General features: G+C 39.7%; 2 protein-coding genes across 3 annotated transcripts in view; both read left to right on the top strand.

The window, feature by feature from the left end:
- pitpnm3 (PITPNM family member 3) overlaps positions 1-3,250 on the top strand; it is a 75,285-nt gene extending 72,035 nt beyond the window's left edge. For both annotated transcript variants that reach the window (XM_046389467.1, XM_046389466.1), the window contains one exon: positions 280-3,250. The gene's annotated coding sequence lies outside the window, so the exon portion shown is untranslated. The remainder of the gene's footprint in view (positions 1-279) is intronic.
- A 9,406-nt stretch (positions 3,251-12,656) lies between these two features.
- LOC124059221 (multidrug and toxin extrusion protein 1-like) lies at positions 12,657-17,318 on the top strand (the record flags this gene model as incomplete). The annotated part of the gene is made up of 17 exons (XM_046389061.1): positions 12,657-12,839; positions 13,209-13,310; positions 13,573-13,641; positions 13,739-13,887; positions 14,258-14,300; positions 14,402-14,446; positions 14,581-14,678; positions 14,763-14,860; positions 14,957-15,070; positions 15,196-15,263; positions 15,425-15,533; positions 15,607-15,682; positions 15,784-15,853; positions 15,961-16,093; positions 16,224-16,318; positions 16,500-16,586; positions 16,932-17,318. Coding segments are annotated over 17 exons (1,836 nt in total), but the record flags the coding sequence as incomplete, so codon positions are not given.
- Between the last annotated feature and the right edge of the window lie 586 nt (positions 17,319-17,904).

The following is a 17,904-nucleotide window of genomic DNA, read 5'->3' as shown; positions in this document are numbered from 1 at the left end:
GATAATTAATATTCCTCTGGCAACCTGAGTAAGAGATGCTATTATTAGCAGCAGCTCCCAAGGAGGACTGCATGTAAATTTACCCATGATTATGATAATGCGGGTACTGATGAGCTACAACTGCAATGTCTTCCCGTGCTCAAAATCCACTCATTTTTAAAATTGAAAATATTGTCTGTGAACTTGTAGGAACAAATGCGCTGACACAGAACAAATCAGTGTGTTAACTTGTCCTCCGTATTTGTGTAACTTCCCTAATTTTGCTTCCTCATTTGACAGTGTCACCTCTACGTGCTGTACATGTACATTGGATCCTCTGCTGGTGTCCCTCACAGCTCAGCTTTACCTCGTGCTTGGCCCTCTACACTTTGTCACCTGTTTTGCAGTTATTTTGTGACCCGCTCGATGGATAACGTCACTTAGTCTTCGTGCCTGAAATGTGAAGTCGTTGCCGGGGATGGCAATGATTTTTGCACATGTCTGTGTCAAGCTCAAATGTGTCTACTTGTAAAATCAAAAGAATGTACTTCAGAGAGTAAATAGACACACATGCCCCCCCCATCCCCCCTAAACCCACACACGATTCAGAGGATGGAAAATGTGACGACAGCGATGACTTTGTTTTGACCTGAGCAACAGAGTTTACCTGACGCTGCACCTGGTCCCATTCAGACTGCTGTGCTAACAGGTGGTCATGTTGACTGACTCCTGCGCTTATCCTACACCCATGTAAATACTCATCGCCGTGTGGGCCTCTGGACACAGAAGCACTGTGACATTTAGGTTCAGTCTGTACACAAGATCAGCGATTTGGGGCCTCGATAAGCCAACCTCGCCAAACACCAGTCTCTGCTCCCATTTCACTCCCACTGCTAGATCTTTTCATCATGTTGTGGCTGGCTTACTACTCCCACCTCCTTTCTTCTTTTCCCCAACCAGTCAGGCAGAACATGCCTTTCGACAGCCGCCTCAGACCAGAGTCTGCGGCACCTGTAGTGTTGTGGTGTGTGCGGCTCGACCCCTGAGGTTGCATTTGCACTATTGAAGAACACCACTCTTGGTCCTCAATTTAGCTGTGGTACTCACTTCAGAGAGAGTTGTATTTATATTTAATTGCATTTGTAGTTTTTGTTTTCCCTGTAGATTGTGTCGCTGCCTGTTTGTTTCTGTAACCACTAAAGGATTAAACACAAATGGTTTGTAGGCAAAGTTGACCTAAAATGCTTACAGATTGATAGACTCGGTTGTAATAAGGTATCTGAACTCATTTATCAATGTATTTAAAATGACAGTGCGTAATTCTCATTATTGGCAACATTAGTTTGTCGCTTGGTACTTGCAGTAGCTTGCAGGATAATGGACAGTGGACTCCAGTCCATTTGAATTTCCACCATAATGCCCCTGCATCCGTTTCCTACAGCTGCACTGGAACCAATAGATTTGTGATGAAACCTGATGCTGTCATGTGCACTTGAGGTTGAATTGAGACTTACTGTGGCCATGTTTAAAACTCTGTGCAAGTCAAACATATTTTTCTATGAGGAAATATTGTAAAAAGAAATATTTTCAATATATGTTTTTGAACTTTTTGTTGTTGGACTTGTTAAATGGTTGATTTTTGCCTTAAATTGTTTTTTATGTTGAGTAGAGATACATAAAGATTAGATTTGTTTGACCAAAGTGTTACTGTTCATGACAACGTACATTTTATCAAGTTGATATTTTGTTTTGACAAGTTTGACATGCTGTATATTTGTGTGTGCATGTGTGAGTGTCTGCAGTAGGTATTTGTTGTAGAGTTGTGTTTACTGAAGAACGTGAAGGTGGAATCAGAGGACGCAGGGAGGCCAGTGTTAACATAACCTGCAATGTTCTCACTGAAGCTCACTACCGCCGGCTTTTCAGAACTGAGTGTGTATTTTTATAGGTTTGGATTGAGGTAGTGTGTCAGAGGATTACTTAGCTGAGGTTTTTTTTTACCTGTTATAAAAGAAAAAGAGCTTTTCTGTACTTAGGGTGTCTTGGTTAAACTAAAAACCTGCATAGCAGAGCAGCACGTTCAGGCCACAGGGGAGCTGTCTTTGACTTGTTTTTCCTGCCTAGGTGGTCCAGTAATTAGCTATTTGATTAGTACTAAGTATGTATGATTCCCTGTAGTGCCGCCCATGTAATTTCAGTGCACCAATTAGCATTACTTGGTAATTGTATAATATTGTAGAAACGATACTGAAAAACCTAACTTGATTTTGTTTTGCATTTAGATTGTTAATACTGAAACATTGTTATGAGAGCAATGGAACAATCATTCCCATCAATGTATACACAAAAATCTGAAAAGTCTGTATAACACATAGTGATATTTTTCTGCCATGATGATACTCTGGAGAAATCAAATATTTATGCTGGGCAGCAACAATGTTAGTAAATGGCAAATAATGATCTAATGGTTAAATGGTGATTGTTCAGTGCATGTTAATTGTTTGATATTATTAAATACAACTGTCATGTTTGTGGTTCTCTTAACCAATGATGGAGTAGTCATTTGTAAATAAATGGTGAATAATAATTAATGAGTGTAAATTTAACCACCACATCTTCAGTAAAATCAAAATCAGTGCTTAAATTTATGATAAATAAAGATAAGAACTGTAAATAAGGTTAGACATTGTGAACAAAAATTGTGAGGTTAACTCTTATTTTTACCTCAGACTTTCACTCATTTAGTGAGATTAATGGAAACTGACAAATCATATAAGTTAATTTTATTCTTTGATACTAAATACACAAATATGATATCAGTTTTTTTTTTTTTGTTTTTTTGGTGTGTGTGTGGGGGGGGTGGTTAGATGTTACACAATTGTCTTCAAAACATATGATCAGCTTCTCTTTAAGTACTAATTCATGTTATCAAATTGTTAGTATTCACCAAATCATGACTTAACTATTGGGTGCTGACCTAATTTGCCATTTATTAACAGTTCTTATGATTTAAAAAGTAAGCTTGTGAGTTAATTAACATGGTGTGACAGCTTCTTTCGAAGATTTTATTTATTTTTGTGCATTCATTCTTGGTCTTATGAGTATTTGATAATGGCTTTTTGACTACTGAGGAAAAAATACCTGGTTTCACTGCTACAAAGTTTGTTTTGTACAGATCTCCTGTGATGATGATGAACATGTTATTGTGTTTATTGGATTCAGTCCGTCTTTCATTATTGCATAAATAAAGATATTTGGCAGTTGAAGAGTAGAGTTTTGCTCCAGGAGAGTCTTACTGTTCTACCACATGTTTTTTATCTCCAGAGATGGAAGCTGAATCACCTGCAATAAGCTTCTTTTTTATACTTCAAGGTCAGGAGTTTTACCGTAGGGCATCAGATTTGACTGGAATATTCTCTTATTTAGATTTTGGTTGTGAGGCCAAACCTAGAAACATCACTCCAACTTTTATATTTTTCACCATTCATTTACTAAACTGTTTGATCTGTCAGCTGGTTTGACTGAGCACTGACAGACTACATACATTGTGGAGACTTGCTTTCACTGCAGTAGCCACATCTTGCCTCACAAAATCATCTGAGCAGCACTACTGCTTAACCATAGAATAGCTACAAGCGCATATTGACAGATGGAAATAAAACCAGCCATCCTGTCATGTTTTGAAGTGTCTGTTTAGTCAGTTTCCTGTTTTACTTTGTTTTGTTTCATTTTATTCCCCTTGTGTCTTCTTTAGTTTTTTATTTGCTGTCTTTGTTTTTCTTCCTTTGTTGATTGTTTGCTCCACCCCTTATTTGTTACACCTGTGTCTTATTACCTCCCCTTTATATACCTGTGCTCTCCGTGTATGTGCTGTTTCTTGTATTTTGTGTGTTTCCATTGTTTTGTTTGTGAGCTGTCTTCTTTTTGTTTTGAGTTTTTCTGTGTTTCTTTGTTCCTGGCATCTGCCATGTCTTCTGCAACTCCTGATTTCTGTGATGTTCTCTGTTGATCTGCCATCCCTGAGTTTTCTGTTTTTCTCTGTTTTGTTCTGCAGTCCCTGAGTTCAGTGTGTTTGTGTGCCCTGCATTTTGTTTTACTGCCTTCGTCGTGATCTCTGCACTCTGTGTTTGTCTGAGTTTGCTTTACTCCCTGTGTAGCTTCCTCAGTTGCAAACCTTGTGTTCCCTGTGTTTGCCATTTGGATTATTTCTTTCTGCCTTTGTCCTAAAGTCTCATGTTCACCATGCCCTTTGGTCAAAGTTTACCTATTGGGTCCTCCATTTCCTGATGTTTACAGCAGTCCTTTGACATAAATGCTATGATCACCATGCACACAGTGACCGTCCTATGAAACTGATATTTAGCAGACCAATGTTTATCGTGGTGCTCATCTTGGTCTACCTTGTTGGCATGCTAATATTTGTAAATTAGCACTAGGCACAAGTTACAGCTGATGGTATTGGGGAAATCAAATGTTTTGCAGGTGTTTAGTCAAAAACCAAAGTATTGAACAAATAAATTTGACGGGAAGATCAATCAATTCATTATTCATGAACATAAATATTGAATCGATTGTATGCCATTTCATCCAAAGATATTTCTCTATTCTCTTCTCTTCATGTAGCCCAAGGGAAAACATCAAGGTATCAGCAATGTCAGTAGAGTTGATTGTCTGGGCATCATGAATGTCCAATAATTGTACAAAAATGTGTGGAATCAGTTCAATAGTTGTTTGAACAGACTATACGGACAAAAGTATTAGCATGGAACTGTTTTTCACAGGTTGGACTCTTACTTCCCCTTACTTCCAGTGAAGGAAAATCTTAATAGATATTTTAGACAATGCTATGTTTCCAACTTTCTGGCAGTAGTTTGGGGAAGAACCTTTTCTATTTCAGCATGACTGTGCTCCAGTGTGCAAAGAAACATCCATAGAGACATGGTTGGATGAGTTTGGTGTGGAGAGAGAGCAGAGACAGAGCCCATCCAACATCTCTGGGATGAACTGAAACAGAGATTGCGAGCCAGGCCTTTTTGTCCAACATCAGTGTCCGACCTCACAAATGCTCCACTGCATAAATGGGCAAAAATTCCCACAGAAACACTCCAAAATCTCATGGAAAGCCTTCCCAGAAGAGTGGAAGCTGTTATAGCTGCAAAGCTGTCTATGCATTTAGAATGTGATGTGAGTCCCTGTTGGTGAAATGGTCAGGTGTTCCAATGCTTTTGTCTATATAGTGTAGGTATAGTAAGAGGTATAGCTAGGACAGCTGTGGGCAGCTGAAAGACCACAACTAGCATGGCTAATATGGTGTATGCGATGTTAAGATTTACAGTGTGATGATAACTTAGCAAACTGCTAATAAAGATCATGTTAAATGAAAGAACCCAGAGCAGCTACTACAATGCAATAACCAGACCTACACACAAGCCAAGCATAAGCCAGCATTTGGTTGGGGTAGATCATTAAACCTGAGTGTCAGAGGAAAGTTGAGTATTCCCCCACTGATCCTTTATCTTTTCGAAAGTCCACAATGTGTCTTTTATTTAACAGTTCACTGAACAGATCAAATGGATGAATTCCTTAGATCCCAGTGAAGGTCCATCCATCCATCCATTTTCTATGCCGCTTATCCATCAGGGTCGCGGGCCCAGTGAAGGTGATAAGGACAATGACCTCCTTCTTGAATCTGCGTAAAGTGTGTTATCCTACCCCAGACATCTGCCATAACGAGCTGGAGCTGTGATTCTCCCACATTTTAACATCATTAGAAACATATGGTTTGGAAATAAGGCAAAAAAATTGCTCCCCTGATAAAGAAAGTACTGCTGATTTCTTATACTGCAAGCATCACGATTCACTTGAAAGATAGTCAACCACAGTGAAAGTAGTGATTTAAATGCTTACGCCTTAGCAACCATTTCTGGCTCACAGTCTTCTTTGTGTGTCCTTGCACTCCCTGTTGTACTTTGTGCAGAAGCGATCAGTGTTTAAAATGCTCCTTCTCTCTTTGCTCCTCTAGTTATTTGTCTTGCCCATAATTCACATCAGCTGATCAGTATCTTCAATCAAGGTTGCATTTCCTTTGAGGCTCTTTAGTAAGAGGGTAATGTCACTACTGCACAAATCAATCACTAACTGTTTGCTTTAAGCATCTGCACCTTATTCAACCAAAGTGTTTAGAGACAAGTACACAACAAACAGCTCTCTCATACTGGATCATGTTGGACCACAATTACGTCTTCATGAAGTTTTAAGATCAGTCTTAAAGCAACAAATTAGAAAGCTTAGTCTCACCATAAGGTCCATTTAGAGGTTGTTCTTCAGCTTTGGATCATACTACAAAGTCTTTCTACTATATTGCCTGTATTGCCTTATTGCCTTATGTGCCCTTTTAAAAAATTCTGAGAGTGATTGGAGAAAAATCTTGAAACTCTACAGCCAACAATTCTTCGACAACTGTACAAATCTGTTGATGAACATCATGTGATGGGATTGAGAGCACCAGAAGAGTTAAGAAATGAACCTTGTGGGGATATTGGCTCCTCAAATGTATTATTTTCTTTTACTATACAGAATTTTTGGATTGCTGCAGCTTATTAGAGATGTACTGATATGACTTTTTCTCTCTCAGTATTCCGATATTGATCCAGCATGGCATATACATGTTGTATTAAACAAGACAATATAATGTTGAAGAGACTGCTGTGGCATAACGTGTGTGACTCACTGTGCTTGAACGACTGTAACTAAAACGCTGAACTGTATAATGGAAATGTTGTTCAAGTGTTGGTCGCATATGGCTGATACTGTGTTACATGTATGCCTATATTCCGCACATACAGATACAAAAGTATATACAAAAGTATTGGGACACCTGACCATTACACCAACAGGGACTTTAAAGCCATCGCTTTATAAAGAAATAGCAAGCTTTACATCTATAATAGTTTCTACAAGATTTTCTGTGGGGATTTTTGCCAATTCATACAGTTTAGCATTTGTGAAGTCAGAGACTGATGTTGGGCGAAAAGACCTGGCTTGCAGTCTCCGTTCCAGTTTATCCCACAGGTGTTTGATGGAGTTGAGGTCAGGGCTCTGTGTGGACCAGTCAAGTACTTCCATATATAGTGTCTATAGTGTATACTTGCACTCATACACCCACTCCTGCATCCATATTGTATCAGTGCATCTCCACTGATACACAATACATTAAGCTTAGTGACACAGTCTGTCCTGTTGTTTTTCATCCTCAACCTGTTGCAGCATTTTATTTTAAACTGAATCTAAAAGCCTGACCGGGGAATATAATAATGGTTCAGATGGACACACTGTTGCAATGCTTTCCCTATGTAACAAGGTTTATCTACATTATCTACGTTAAGTAAACTTACATATATTTTAAATTATATTAAAGTAATAAGGTCAATGTCTGCTCTACTTCTGAAAATTGGTTGATTGGTGCATCCACAATTGTCCTCTTGAAGTATTCCTCTAGATTTCTGATGAACCTGATTTGTGAACTGATGTATGAGCTTGTTGGAGGGATTTTTGTTTTTCTAAGCAGTGCTTGGATGATGCTTTTACACTGAATAAATGTGAGCTGCTGAAAATAAAGCATGCTGTAGCTTTAGTGTTTCTTAAGGATGTTCTGAAAATCACTGATAAGGCTTTCATGCTGCATTAGATCTATTTAATATAACACAAGTAGAACACTGGTCAGACAGCACTTTATTATGCTTGTGTAGGAAAGAAACTTAGCTCCTGCAGTTTATACTCTGCAATACAACACAAGTCAGTTACCTAGCAGCAACTTAACACTAAGCATGACCTCCAGCTCTGCCCGGCAGCAGCACAACTGAAGCAGCATTATTGTTAGTCAGAAGACTGGCTTTTAATTTATCCTGTGATCTGGCAGGTGACTTCTGATGTCAGGGCAGCGATGGAAAATACATTAACATCTGAATAGATCAACGGTCCAGAGACAGAGGAAAAGATATACAGAGAGATATTTCTCGGAGCCCAGCAGCCTTATTTTCACACAATAGCACTTATTTGCACTGTAAATAACACTGAACACATTCTGAACCTAGGCACATTCCTGGGGTCAGCATGGAAAGACAGAGATAATTTTTTACCTCAGGCAAGCTGGCATGGCAACATCCTACTGTTTGGGTTGGGATCTGGTTTTATTCTTGATCTTAATACACTGAAATCTGTCTGCTTTAATATTGTGTATATGGCTGTCAAGGTACCAGAGAACAGAAAGAACTGGACCCAGATGCAGACACTGAAGACACAGCTTAAGTAGTTCATTTAATAATCAAAATACATTAACAAACAAAGAGGTTTAGGTGGGCAGGCAAAGGTCAAAACCAGATGAGCAAAGCCAAGACAAAGCTCCAAAATCATTACATTAAAAAGAAGCTGCTATGCTTCACACGTAACCCCAAGATAAACTGACAAAGAGTGGGGCAAAAAATGCAGACTTCCATACATTAAGGGAAAGATAACAAGGGACAGATGAGGATAATTAAGAATACATAAAGAAGGGAAGGAGACAAAGACAGGAGATGCAAAACAAACATGACATGTGAGGAGGTGAACTTACAAACAACTAAGACCCCGAACTGTGACAGCTGTTTGAATTAATTTTATTTTAAAATAGCTTTAGGTAGTTGCTGCATTTGTCATGAGTTATGAGCCTTAATGTAGTTAATCATTTGACCTTCAGGCATGGTGACAGTGAAATAAATGGTTTAGCTGTTTGGTGCAAGTCAAGGAAATGATCAAGGGGGTGCACTGCAGCAAGATTAAAAATAGGTCTTGAAATTATTCTGGAGGGTGCAGCTTTGGCTGGAAGCTTGGTCTGCTTGGATGCATACAAAATCCTGTTATATTAGCCTGCAACGCACCCTCTGAATTCAGATCTGGGTCACAAGAATTAATGAAGAATTTGGAAACCTGCTGCCTCTGAATGCTTTCAGGGGAGAAAAACAATCTGTAGATTGAATTTGAGAAAGCAATTATCTAAAATGTCCCCTTGAACAGAAGGTCAGAAGCCGGAGCCACATATCACTGCTCAGAGTGGCATCAGATGTGACAGAGTGTGTCCCTTCATAACAGAACTCAGATCTTTCACTGCCATCATTAACCAAAGTCATCAATATTTAACTCAACCTGAAAGTCTGACTGCTATTGGGACGGAAAGGTTAGAGCCTTTTCTGCTCTTTGTGTTTAAGAAGTTTTTATGTAACAGTGGAAGCAAAGGCTGAACGAGTAGCGTCGTTTGCAAGAAAAATGTCTCACAACTTTAAAACACAGGGTTTCAATTTCAGGATTGTAAATACAGGCATCTTTTATTTAAACTGTCTAGATAAAAGGCTGCCTGGTCAGTTACTTGTTAATACAAGATGTGCTTTGCTTGCAGCATTGTGAAAGAGAATATGAGTGAATAACATAAAGAGCAACAAATGAATAAATATGAGCCTGGTCGGAGGTGTAATTCATTCAAATACTTGTCAGTATTGGTGGAATAAATTGTCAAAGGAAGATATGGTTGTTCCTTTTACCCATCTGTAAGCCACAGGCACCGTAGCTGTGCACAGCTTAATGTTAAAATATAACATCTTTTCAGAGAGAGGCAGCACTAAATTGAGATGCTGTTTAGGCAATAATATTTAGCCAAGATATGCCATAAACTTGGAAGATTGATTTTTAACTTTGAAATGAGTTGATTCAGTTTACTGAGCATCGTTTGGTTTTCACTGTATGTCTTGGCTTAGTGACGAGGAGTGAAGTTTCTGAAGTTTCCTTTCATAAAAAAAGGCTAATGCACACACACACACACACACACACACACACACACACACATAAACACACACATACACAAAGGAATGAAAATGACTCTTGTGGAGATCCACTTTTCTGTGTCTTGGACATCTGTCTCTGAACTCAGCACTAAATGACTCTGTCCTCTCTGCAGATGGCTCAGATGACTTTATCATCATTGTGCACGGACAGAATGTGCCAGTCGTCTAGTTCACGACCCTCGAAGACTGTGATTTGTGTTTGTGTCACAGATGGATTCCAACACGATATGACTGAGGACAGCCACAAACTTTTTAGGGAATTTGAGAGGAAACTGATGGGTTGACATATATAGCTGAATATAAAAACCAGACTGTGCTATTGTGCATCAATGAAACTCTGATATTTCAAATAAATGTTTTTTATGAATGTCCTGATGAATGAAATCCCAGTAGGCTAGACACGGATATTGACAATATTAGAAATGCAATTTAAAAATCATTTGTAGTGACAATTTAATACTGCTGAGAAGCTCCTACAGTAACAGGGCCAATAAAATAACAACACCTGAACCAAACTACCTGGACCCTGGATAGTTTTAATAATCAGACAAAAATTATGTTGACACTCATACATTATGTGTATGGGTCTCATACATTATGTGCATCAATGAGGTCTAACCAACATGTTAAATTTAATTTTTATTTATTTATTTGTCTATAAAACATTACATCCATGTTTTATGTGCAAGCCCCACAGATGCTAATGCATTGTTCTGCTTTGGTAAGTCTTTGCTTTTAGTAAATGGTATGTTGAACAACAGTTAGACATCTGTGAAGAGAAAGGCTAGCCTGACCCTGCTAACTCTTTGCTGTACATATGATACTTCCAGAATCATCAAGAGTTTCATACAGTGAGGTTCATATGGTGTGGTAAGATTTACAGCATTGCTGTAGCAGATTTCACTGAGGCTTATATGCTCTCAGACACACAGATCCCAGAGTGCATCGGTGAACAATATCTCACATGAGGATATAAGATGAACATGTCGTAGCCTATTCAATAAATAGAGAAAAGGTGTACTTCATAGGACTTTTGGACAGAGACTATAGAGAGTAAGTAGAAGAAGAAGACCACACAAAGCAGAGGCAGGAACGCGGAGAGGCTGAAATAGGGAAGCAGAGATATGAGGTGCCATCCCATGGACTCAGAAAACACAAAGGCAAGAGCAGTGTTAGAGAAAATAACAAGTGACAGATACAAATCACTGGCACGGCAGCACATGCTGTCCGTGGCACTGTCTCCAACAGCCTGATTGATTCAGCCAACATAAAGCCTAGAGGGCTTTGGGTTGTCACACCACTGGGAGCTCATTTCCCCTTAAACTGAGAAAGCTACATGCAGAATGAGCAGAAATGCCACATTTTGCTCGTCCTTCTCTGTTAGCCGTGATGCATTTACAGCTGGAATTCACTCGCCTTTTCTGATACGTTGAGCTCAGTAAGTCAGATATCAATAATCACACACTCATTCCCTTCATTTTTGCAAACCTAACTGCATTTTTAGCATTATCAAGCCATTTCTCTAACTAGTAGTAAAGAAGAATATTGCATGAGCTGCCCCTCATTGAATTTTGTGTGCATACATTTGTTATTGTAGTATTATTAAATGCATATGCATGATACCCTTGCTCTGAGATGTCATTGTTTACTATGAATTTTAAAATCCACTTACTGCATGTATTTCTTCTCTCTCTCTCTCTCTCTGATGCGTGCTGGGACTGGTTTTGCTAAACACACACACACACACACAAAATTGGGCTGTTTAAAGTCAACAATTTTACTTTTACAGGGTGAATAGAAGGATTCAAAGAACAGGGCAATGATGCAAGTAAAATGCATGAGGGAGCGAGTGTGTGTCGCACTATACACCAAGTGGATATGCAATTTCTTCAAAGCTTCATCTTTGAGTTAGGCTTTCAGTGAGAGAAACCATCAGAGTTACAGATTTGAGTTTTTGGAAACGATTTTTGTATATTAAACCCCTGCTCCATCCAGTGGAAATAATGGATGCACTGTCTATGAGGAAAGATTAATTCATCAAACGTGCTATCACTTCAGCTGAGCACTGAAATAATCTTTACACAGAGTCTCTGAATTTTATGTCTCCAGCATTTGAAGGCACCAGAAGTCAAGTGTGAAAATATGTTTTCTGTATCTCTGAAACAGGAAGCTGACTTGCACTGATACATGCTATCACCCTGCTACAGATGCGCAGGTAGCCGAACGGGTTTTCAGCCTGAGAGCAGCAAAGGGCTGCATCTCATTTTAGATGTTGCCAGGGCACTGACTGGTTAACCTTTACTGCTCACATGACATGTGAATTTTTTATATTCCCAAACTCTTTAATGAACATGTCTGCCTGGATTGATGGAGACTGATTGGACTGATTTCATTTCTTCAAAGGAGACCTGTAGGGTCATTAAAATGCAAAAGATATTAATGAATAATGATTACTTCACACCTTCTGTCAGTTCACATATCATAGCTGACAACACAGAGGTAGAATGGAGACAGGTTATGGTTATTTAGTATGCTTCCCACAGTGGCAACACTTGGTCATATATTTATTTACTCAGGGAATGTAATGACATGCAAAATTAAATTTTAACTGCATTTGAATGTGAGTTTCAATTGTGCACTTGTGGCATTCACCAAGAAAACAATGCATTAAATAGTGACTCATAAGATGAACTTTGTACAAGTTACAAGTTTCCACAGTATAGTTGTTTCACACGATGAGAACTTTTTTGAGTAAATTAAATAGTAACCATCTGAGATGTTGAAATACTTACACAACGGTTGTGAACGCTCTTCCTGGAGTGCATCAAAGGAACAGGCTCTTTAGTGGAAAAACGGCCACTAGCTTCTGATCCTGCAGACATGGACTCGTCCAGTGACAAGCTTTTCTGCTGCAGGTGGGTGCGCCGCAGGGTTCCCCAGGCCCACAGAGAGGAACTGTACCACATCCTGAGAATGACGGGGCCTCTGGTAAGGACTGGACATGTTTCATACCCTGCGATGTCTGCAAGCGACTGTGTGGATTGAGGCTGTCCTTTGTAATAAGTTAATGAGGACTGATGAAAGTGGTTTGCTTAAAATGTCAGGAAAAACTGACTTTGTGCCAGAGTTATGGAAACAGAAATCAGCCAAACCCAAGCAATGTTTAACAGGCTTCAAACAGTGGCTGAACACTAGCTGCAACCTGCCACAGTCACAACAGTGCGGTATATTCGCCAAAACATAGCCTGAGTGCCATGATAATTAATTGCAACTCATGTTTACTGTAATTTACAGTATATATTACCTGTTAACTGGTAGATTTATCAAGTGCACTGCTGTCGATGTTTGTCTTTCCAGCTGCTCTCTAGAATCCTCAATTACCTGCTTCCATTTGTGGTTACAATGTTCTGTGGGCGTCTGGGAAATGAAGTGATGGCTGGCTATGGATTAGCTTCAGCTGTAAGTGGTCATCTGTATGTCTCACGGGCTTGTGGAGCCTAACACAAGGAAATTATAGCTGAAGATGTAATTTCAAGTGAGAAAATGACATATTACAACCATGAACTCACCTTCTCACGATAGCTTGTACAATTTTCTCACAAACCCAGTGGTTTAATCAATATTGTGCAGTTACTCATATGAGTCATAGAAATACTTTGATTACATCAGAGTCCTGAAGTCTACCTCAGACTTATTTAACGATGTTTCATGTTTATTTCAGACCATTAATGTTACAACTGCAGCAACAGGTTGTGGTCTGGGACTGGCATGTGATACTTTGGTGTCTCAGGTTTGGAAACTAAATTTCACTGACTCCATATTCCAACTGCCCACTACTCCCTCTCTCTTTTTTTAAAATTATTAACATAGCCTGTGATGTCATTCAGACATTTGGTGGTAAGAATCTGCTGCGGGTGGGAGTGATCCTTCAGCGGGGGATCATCATCCTGCTGATATTCTGTCTGCCCTGCTGGGGCCTCCTCATTAATTCCCAGGCCATCCTGTTATGCCTGGGTCAAGACCCTGAGGTGGCCAGGTAACTAACAGCCTCATGCACTCACTCATTCAGTTCACCATGAAATCAATCTCCGTGAAATCAAATCAGCAGCAGATTCAGCATAAACAGAGTCTCTTTATTCCAAATGCTGATTAAATGACCTCTTTAATTCTGTGTTAAGCCTATAAGACTAAGGAAAGCAGTCATACACTCACACCACTCCTGCATTATTTAGTGTAGTCTCACATCAGCATTCATCTTTAGTAACTTTTTAATATTACTTCTCCTGAAAGGCAAACTTGAATACATTTTTCAGTAGCAGAGGAAGTAAATGAGCTTGGACTTAAGACACAACTTATCACCTTGAATTATGGTTTGCTTGGACGTAAATACAGCTTCTTGTTTTCAGAATCGCACAGCTGTATATTACAGCCTTCCTTCCTGCTGTTCCTGTGAGTTGTGCTCTCATCTTTATATGCAAATACGTTTTCAGAAATGTATATGGGAACAACTCCCTCAAACCAGCAAGAGCTTTTATGTTTTTGTCTTTTAGGCAATGTTTCTCCACCAGCTTCAAGTGTCTTATTTGCAGAACCAGGTGCAGTGATGTCATGTACCCTGTTCTTTTGTTTCAGTGAATCAAAACCTATTGTCATAATTAGAATAATTACATTTCTGATGGAAAAGGTAGAAGTGGCACTCACTCGCATCATCTGGCGTTTGTGCACTCAGGGTATAATACTGCCACAAATGTACACTGCTGCCCTGGCAAACATAGCAAATGTGGTGACAAACTACATCTTCCTTTACTGGCTGAATCTGGGTGTTAGGTAGGTGATCTCACACGTATCACAATAAATCTGAATGAAAATATTCCACATTGTTATCAAGATATCCGTGTGCATGTCTTACAGTGGATCTGCAGCAGCCAATACTCTGTCTCAGATTTACATCTGCGCTTTGCTGTTTGCTTACATTTGGTGGAAGAAGCTGCATGTAACAACATGGGGAGGTGAGGGATTTCATATTCATGGTTTCCCTGTGCATCACTCTGTTCATCCTCCATCTTTTTCAGACTACATAAATAAGTTTCTCTCTCCCCCTGCAGGCTGGTCTGTAGAATCACTGCAGGAGTGGGGCTCCTACATGAAACTGGCCATTCCCAGCACACTGATGACATGTTTCGAATGGTGGGTTTATGAGTTTGGTGGATTCTTTGCAGGTAATCCAAATATGGTGAAAATCACATTGAGTAAATGATGAGCAGAGCAGAACAATGTTATCTGGGCCTCATCTCTGATCTTTTTCTTGTAAACTTGTTCGTTCTTCTTTGTCTCTGGTGATCAGGAATGCTGAGTGAAGATGAGCTGGCAGCCCAACATGCTGTCATAATGGTGGCTTTCATAACCTACATGGTACTAACTACAAGTCAGAGCTTCTCATTTTCATATTAAAAGTCCTCTCTTAATATGTCTCAATTAAGCTGTGCTTTAGCTTTTAAACACTCTTAGGAACAAGTCTTCATACTTTCTGATTCCTGAAGGTATTATTCTCATATCTTTTGCTAAATCCATAGTTCCCACTTGGTATTCAAGCTGCAGCATGTGCCCGAGTTGGTAACGCACTCGGTGCAGGAGACACTGCCAGGGCCATTCTTACCAGCAAGATGTCACTCGCTCTTGCAGGTAAGTAAGTGTATTAATAAATCAGTATTTGATGTTTGATTTCTTCAACATTTAAGCTCCTCTTTTTTCCCAGGCAGCTTTGCAGTTGTTGAAGGTCTTGTGCTCGGCTCTACCAAATCAGTGATTGGCTTCATGTTCACCTCTGATGAGTGAGTCTGTAAAGCTGCATGCACATTTCAATAATTGTACGCTATGGTTGTTAGAGTACAAGTGCTACCACGCTAAGACATGATCTTAATTATCATTTCAGGAAGATCATAGGTCTGGTCTCCCATCTGATGAATGCTTACTGTTTTCTTCAGTTCTTTGATGGTCTTGTGGTAAGTCTACCAGTCTTTCTTGTGTGCAGAGTTAAGTCTATTTGGAGTCTTGTGCCAAAAGCGAGTCATATATGTCAAATTTGAAATGTGTTTTTTCCCTATCCTAGTGTGTGTGCACGGGCATCTTCTTGGGCACGGGCAAACAGAAGATACCAGCTGTGGCTAATCTCATTGGATACTACTGCATAGGACTCGCTCTGAGTGTCACTTTAATGTTTGTTGCAAAACTGAGAGTTGTGGGTAATTGTATAAAGTATTTTGCTACTTTCATAGACATTCAAGAGAAATAAATGACTACATTGAAAGAGCAGGTTATTATAAGCGAGGCCTGCTGTGCCTTTGACAGGCTAATTTCTCTTTTTCTCCACAGGTTTTTGGCTGGGACTGCTCATTTGTGTCATCTTACAGTCCACCTTCTACATCATAGTCATCTTCAAGCTGAACTGGAGGAGAATGACAGAGGAGGTACTCTGCCGGCTAATCTAACAATCAGGATCACGCAGGGCCTCAGCTGTTTACGGCCACCGACAGAATTTGTTTAATTTTAAGGGCTGAGACAAATTTAGCAAATTTCAGTTACTATCCAATAAGGGTATGATTAAGAGGAAATTGGCAGTTATGTTTTTTTGTATCTGTTTGTTTGCAGGCTGTGAAAAGAGCTCAGAAAAAGATGACATTATCGAGCACGGCTGCTGGTAACAACATTGCTGACCGAACGGTCAGTAATGGGAACGTAAGTGGCCTGTTATTCTTAACACTAACAACCTATACAGCTTTTTATAGCTCGCTTTACGCTGTTGTCAATGGACCTTTTCTATTTTGTCTTCTAAGTAATCTATAAAACACTCACAGGTAATTCCTTTTTTTTTTAAACCAGGCACTTTTCAAACATATTTTCAAGTTTGAATGGTACCACAAAACAGGCTGTAATACTGGAATTACCCTTCAAATTACACTTCAGTGTCAGAATGATCAGTTACCAAATATCTCACAACTTTCCTTTAACATTTTATCATGCATGTGTGCTCTCCCGTGTGACTTAGTAAAGTGCGGTATATATATATGATACTTCTTCAAGTCAGAGAACGACTACGTGCCTGTGAGCACAGATGAGAAGACAGAAGGAGGACATGAGGTCCAGCAAGTGAAGGACGGCCGTCTCTCCAACACACAGCTGATCCTCCGGCGGGGCCTCACTATGTTTGCAGCAGTTGGCCTTCTGGCTGTGGGAGCAAGTGTGCACTTCCTCGTCTCCCTGCCAGAGACTGTGCCTTCAGAGGCCAACTTTACTTTGGCCTGGATCAATACCACATACAGTCCTGATCAAATTTTCTCTACTGTATGGGTTCCCCTTCAAAATGAGGATAACCTTTAAAGCTTGGATCATAAAGTAATTGGTTGTGTTGAATATCATTAAAACTTTGAATTTTAGACTCATGTGGACTTGTTATCTTTGACTGAAATTGGCCAAGGACTTCATGGAAAAATGAATCATGCAACTGTATTTGGAAAGCGGTTTCTATGTGTGTTTGTCAGAGTTGAGGGCAATGAGGTGGGGGAAAAGGAAGCTGGGGCAAGTTTAAACAGAGATAGTGTTGATGCACAGGTGCCATTTGGCAGGATGAAGTGCTACAGCATCATCGGTGAGAGACTGAGGCAGCCAGAGTGTGATGCAGACAGCAGAGGAACAAAGATGCACAACACCCACCCGGCAGTCAAACCTGGCCATAGAGCAAACTTTCCACAGGGAGATGATGATCAATGTGGAACTGGGACTATGCAGACTAGCAAGTGGGTTGGTACTAGCTGAGTGTGGGGTTGAACTGATATGTTTAAGAAATTCATTTATTGTTTGATAAGAGACATGTTTCTATTCTCATCTGCACTTGTGCCATGTGGACCTGTAAAGCAACTCTGCTTGATAAATGTTTTATTCAAGTTAGGGATGTTTTTACTGGTTCTCAGAACTCGTATGTGTCCTGACTTACTGAAAAATCATCCTTCATCTTTTGGTAGAAGAGAAAATGGTGTTTGTAGAAATGTGAATACAT

The sequence above is a fragment of the Scatophagus argus genome, chromosome 5 (genome assembly GCF_020382885.2).
Source record: "Scatophagus argus isolate fScaArg1 chromosome 5, fScaArg1.pri, whole genome shotgun sequence".
Lineage (NCBI taxonomy): Eukaryota > Metazoa > Chordata > Actinopteri > Scatophagidae > Scatophagus > Scatophagus argus.
Note: the sequence above shows the minus strand (reverse complement) of the source record. Positions and strands in the feature narration are given on the sequence as shown.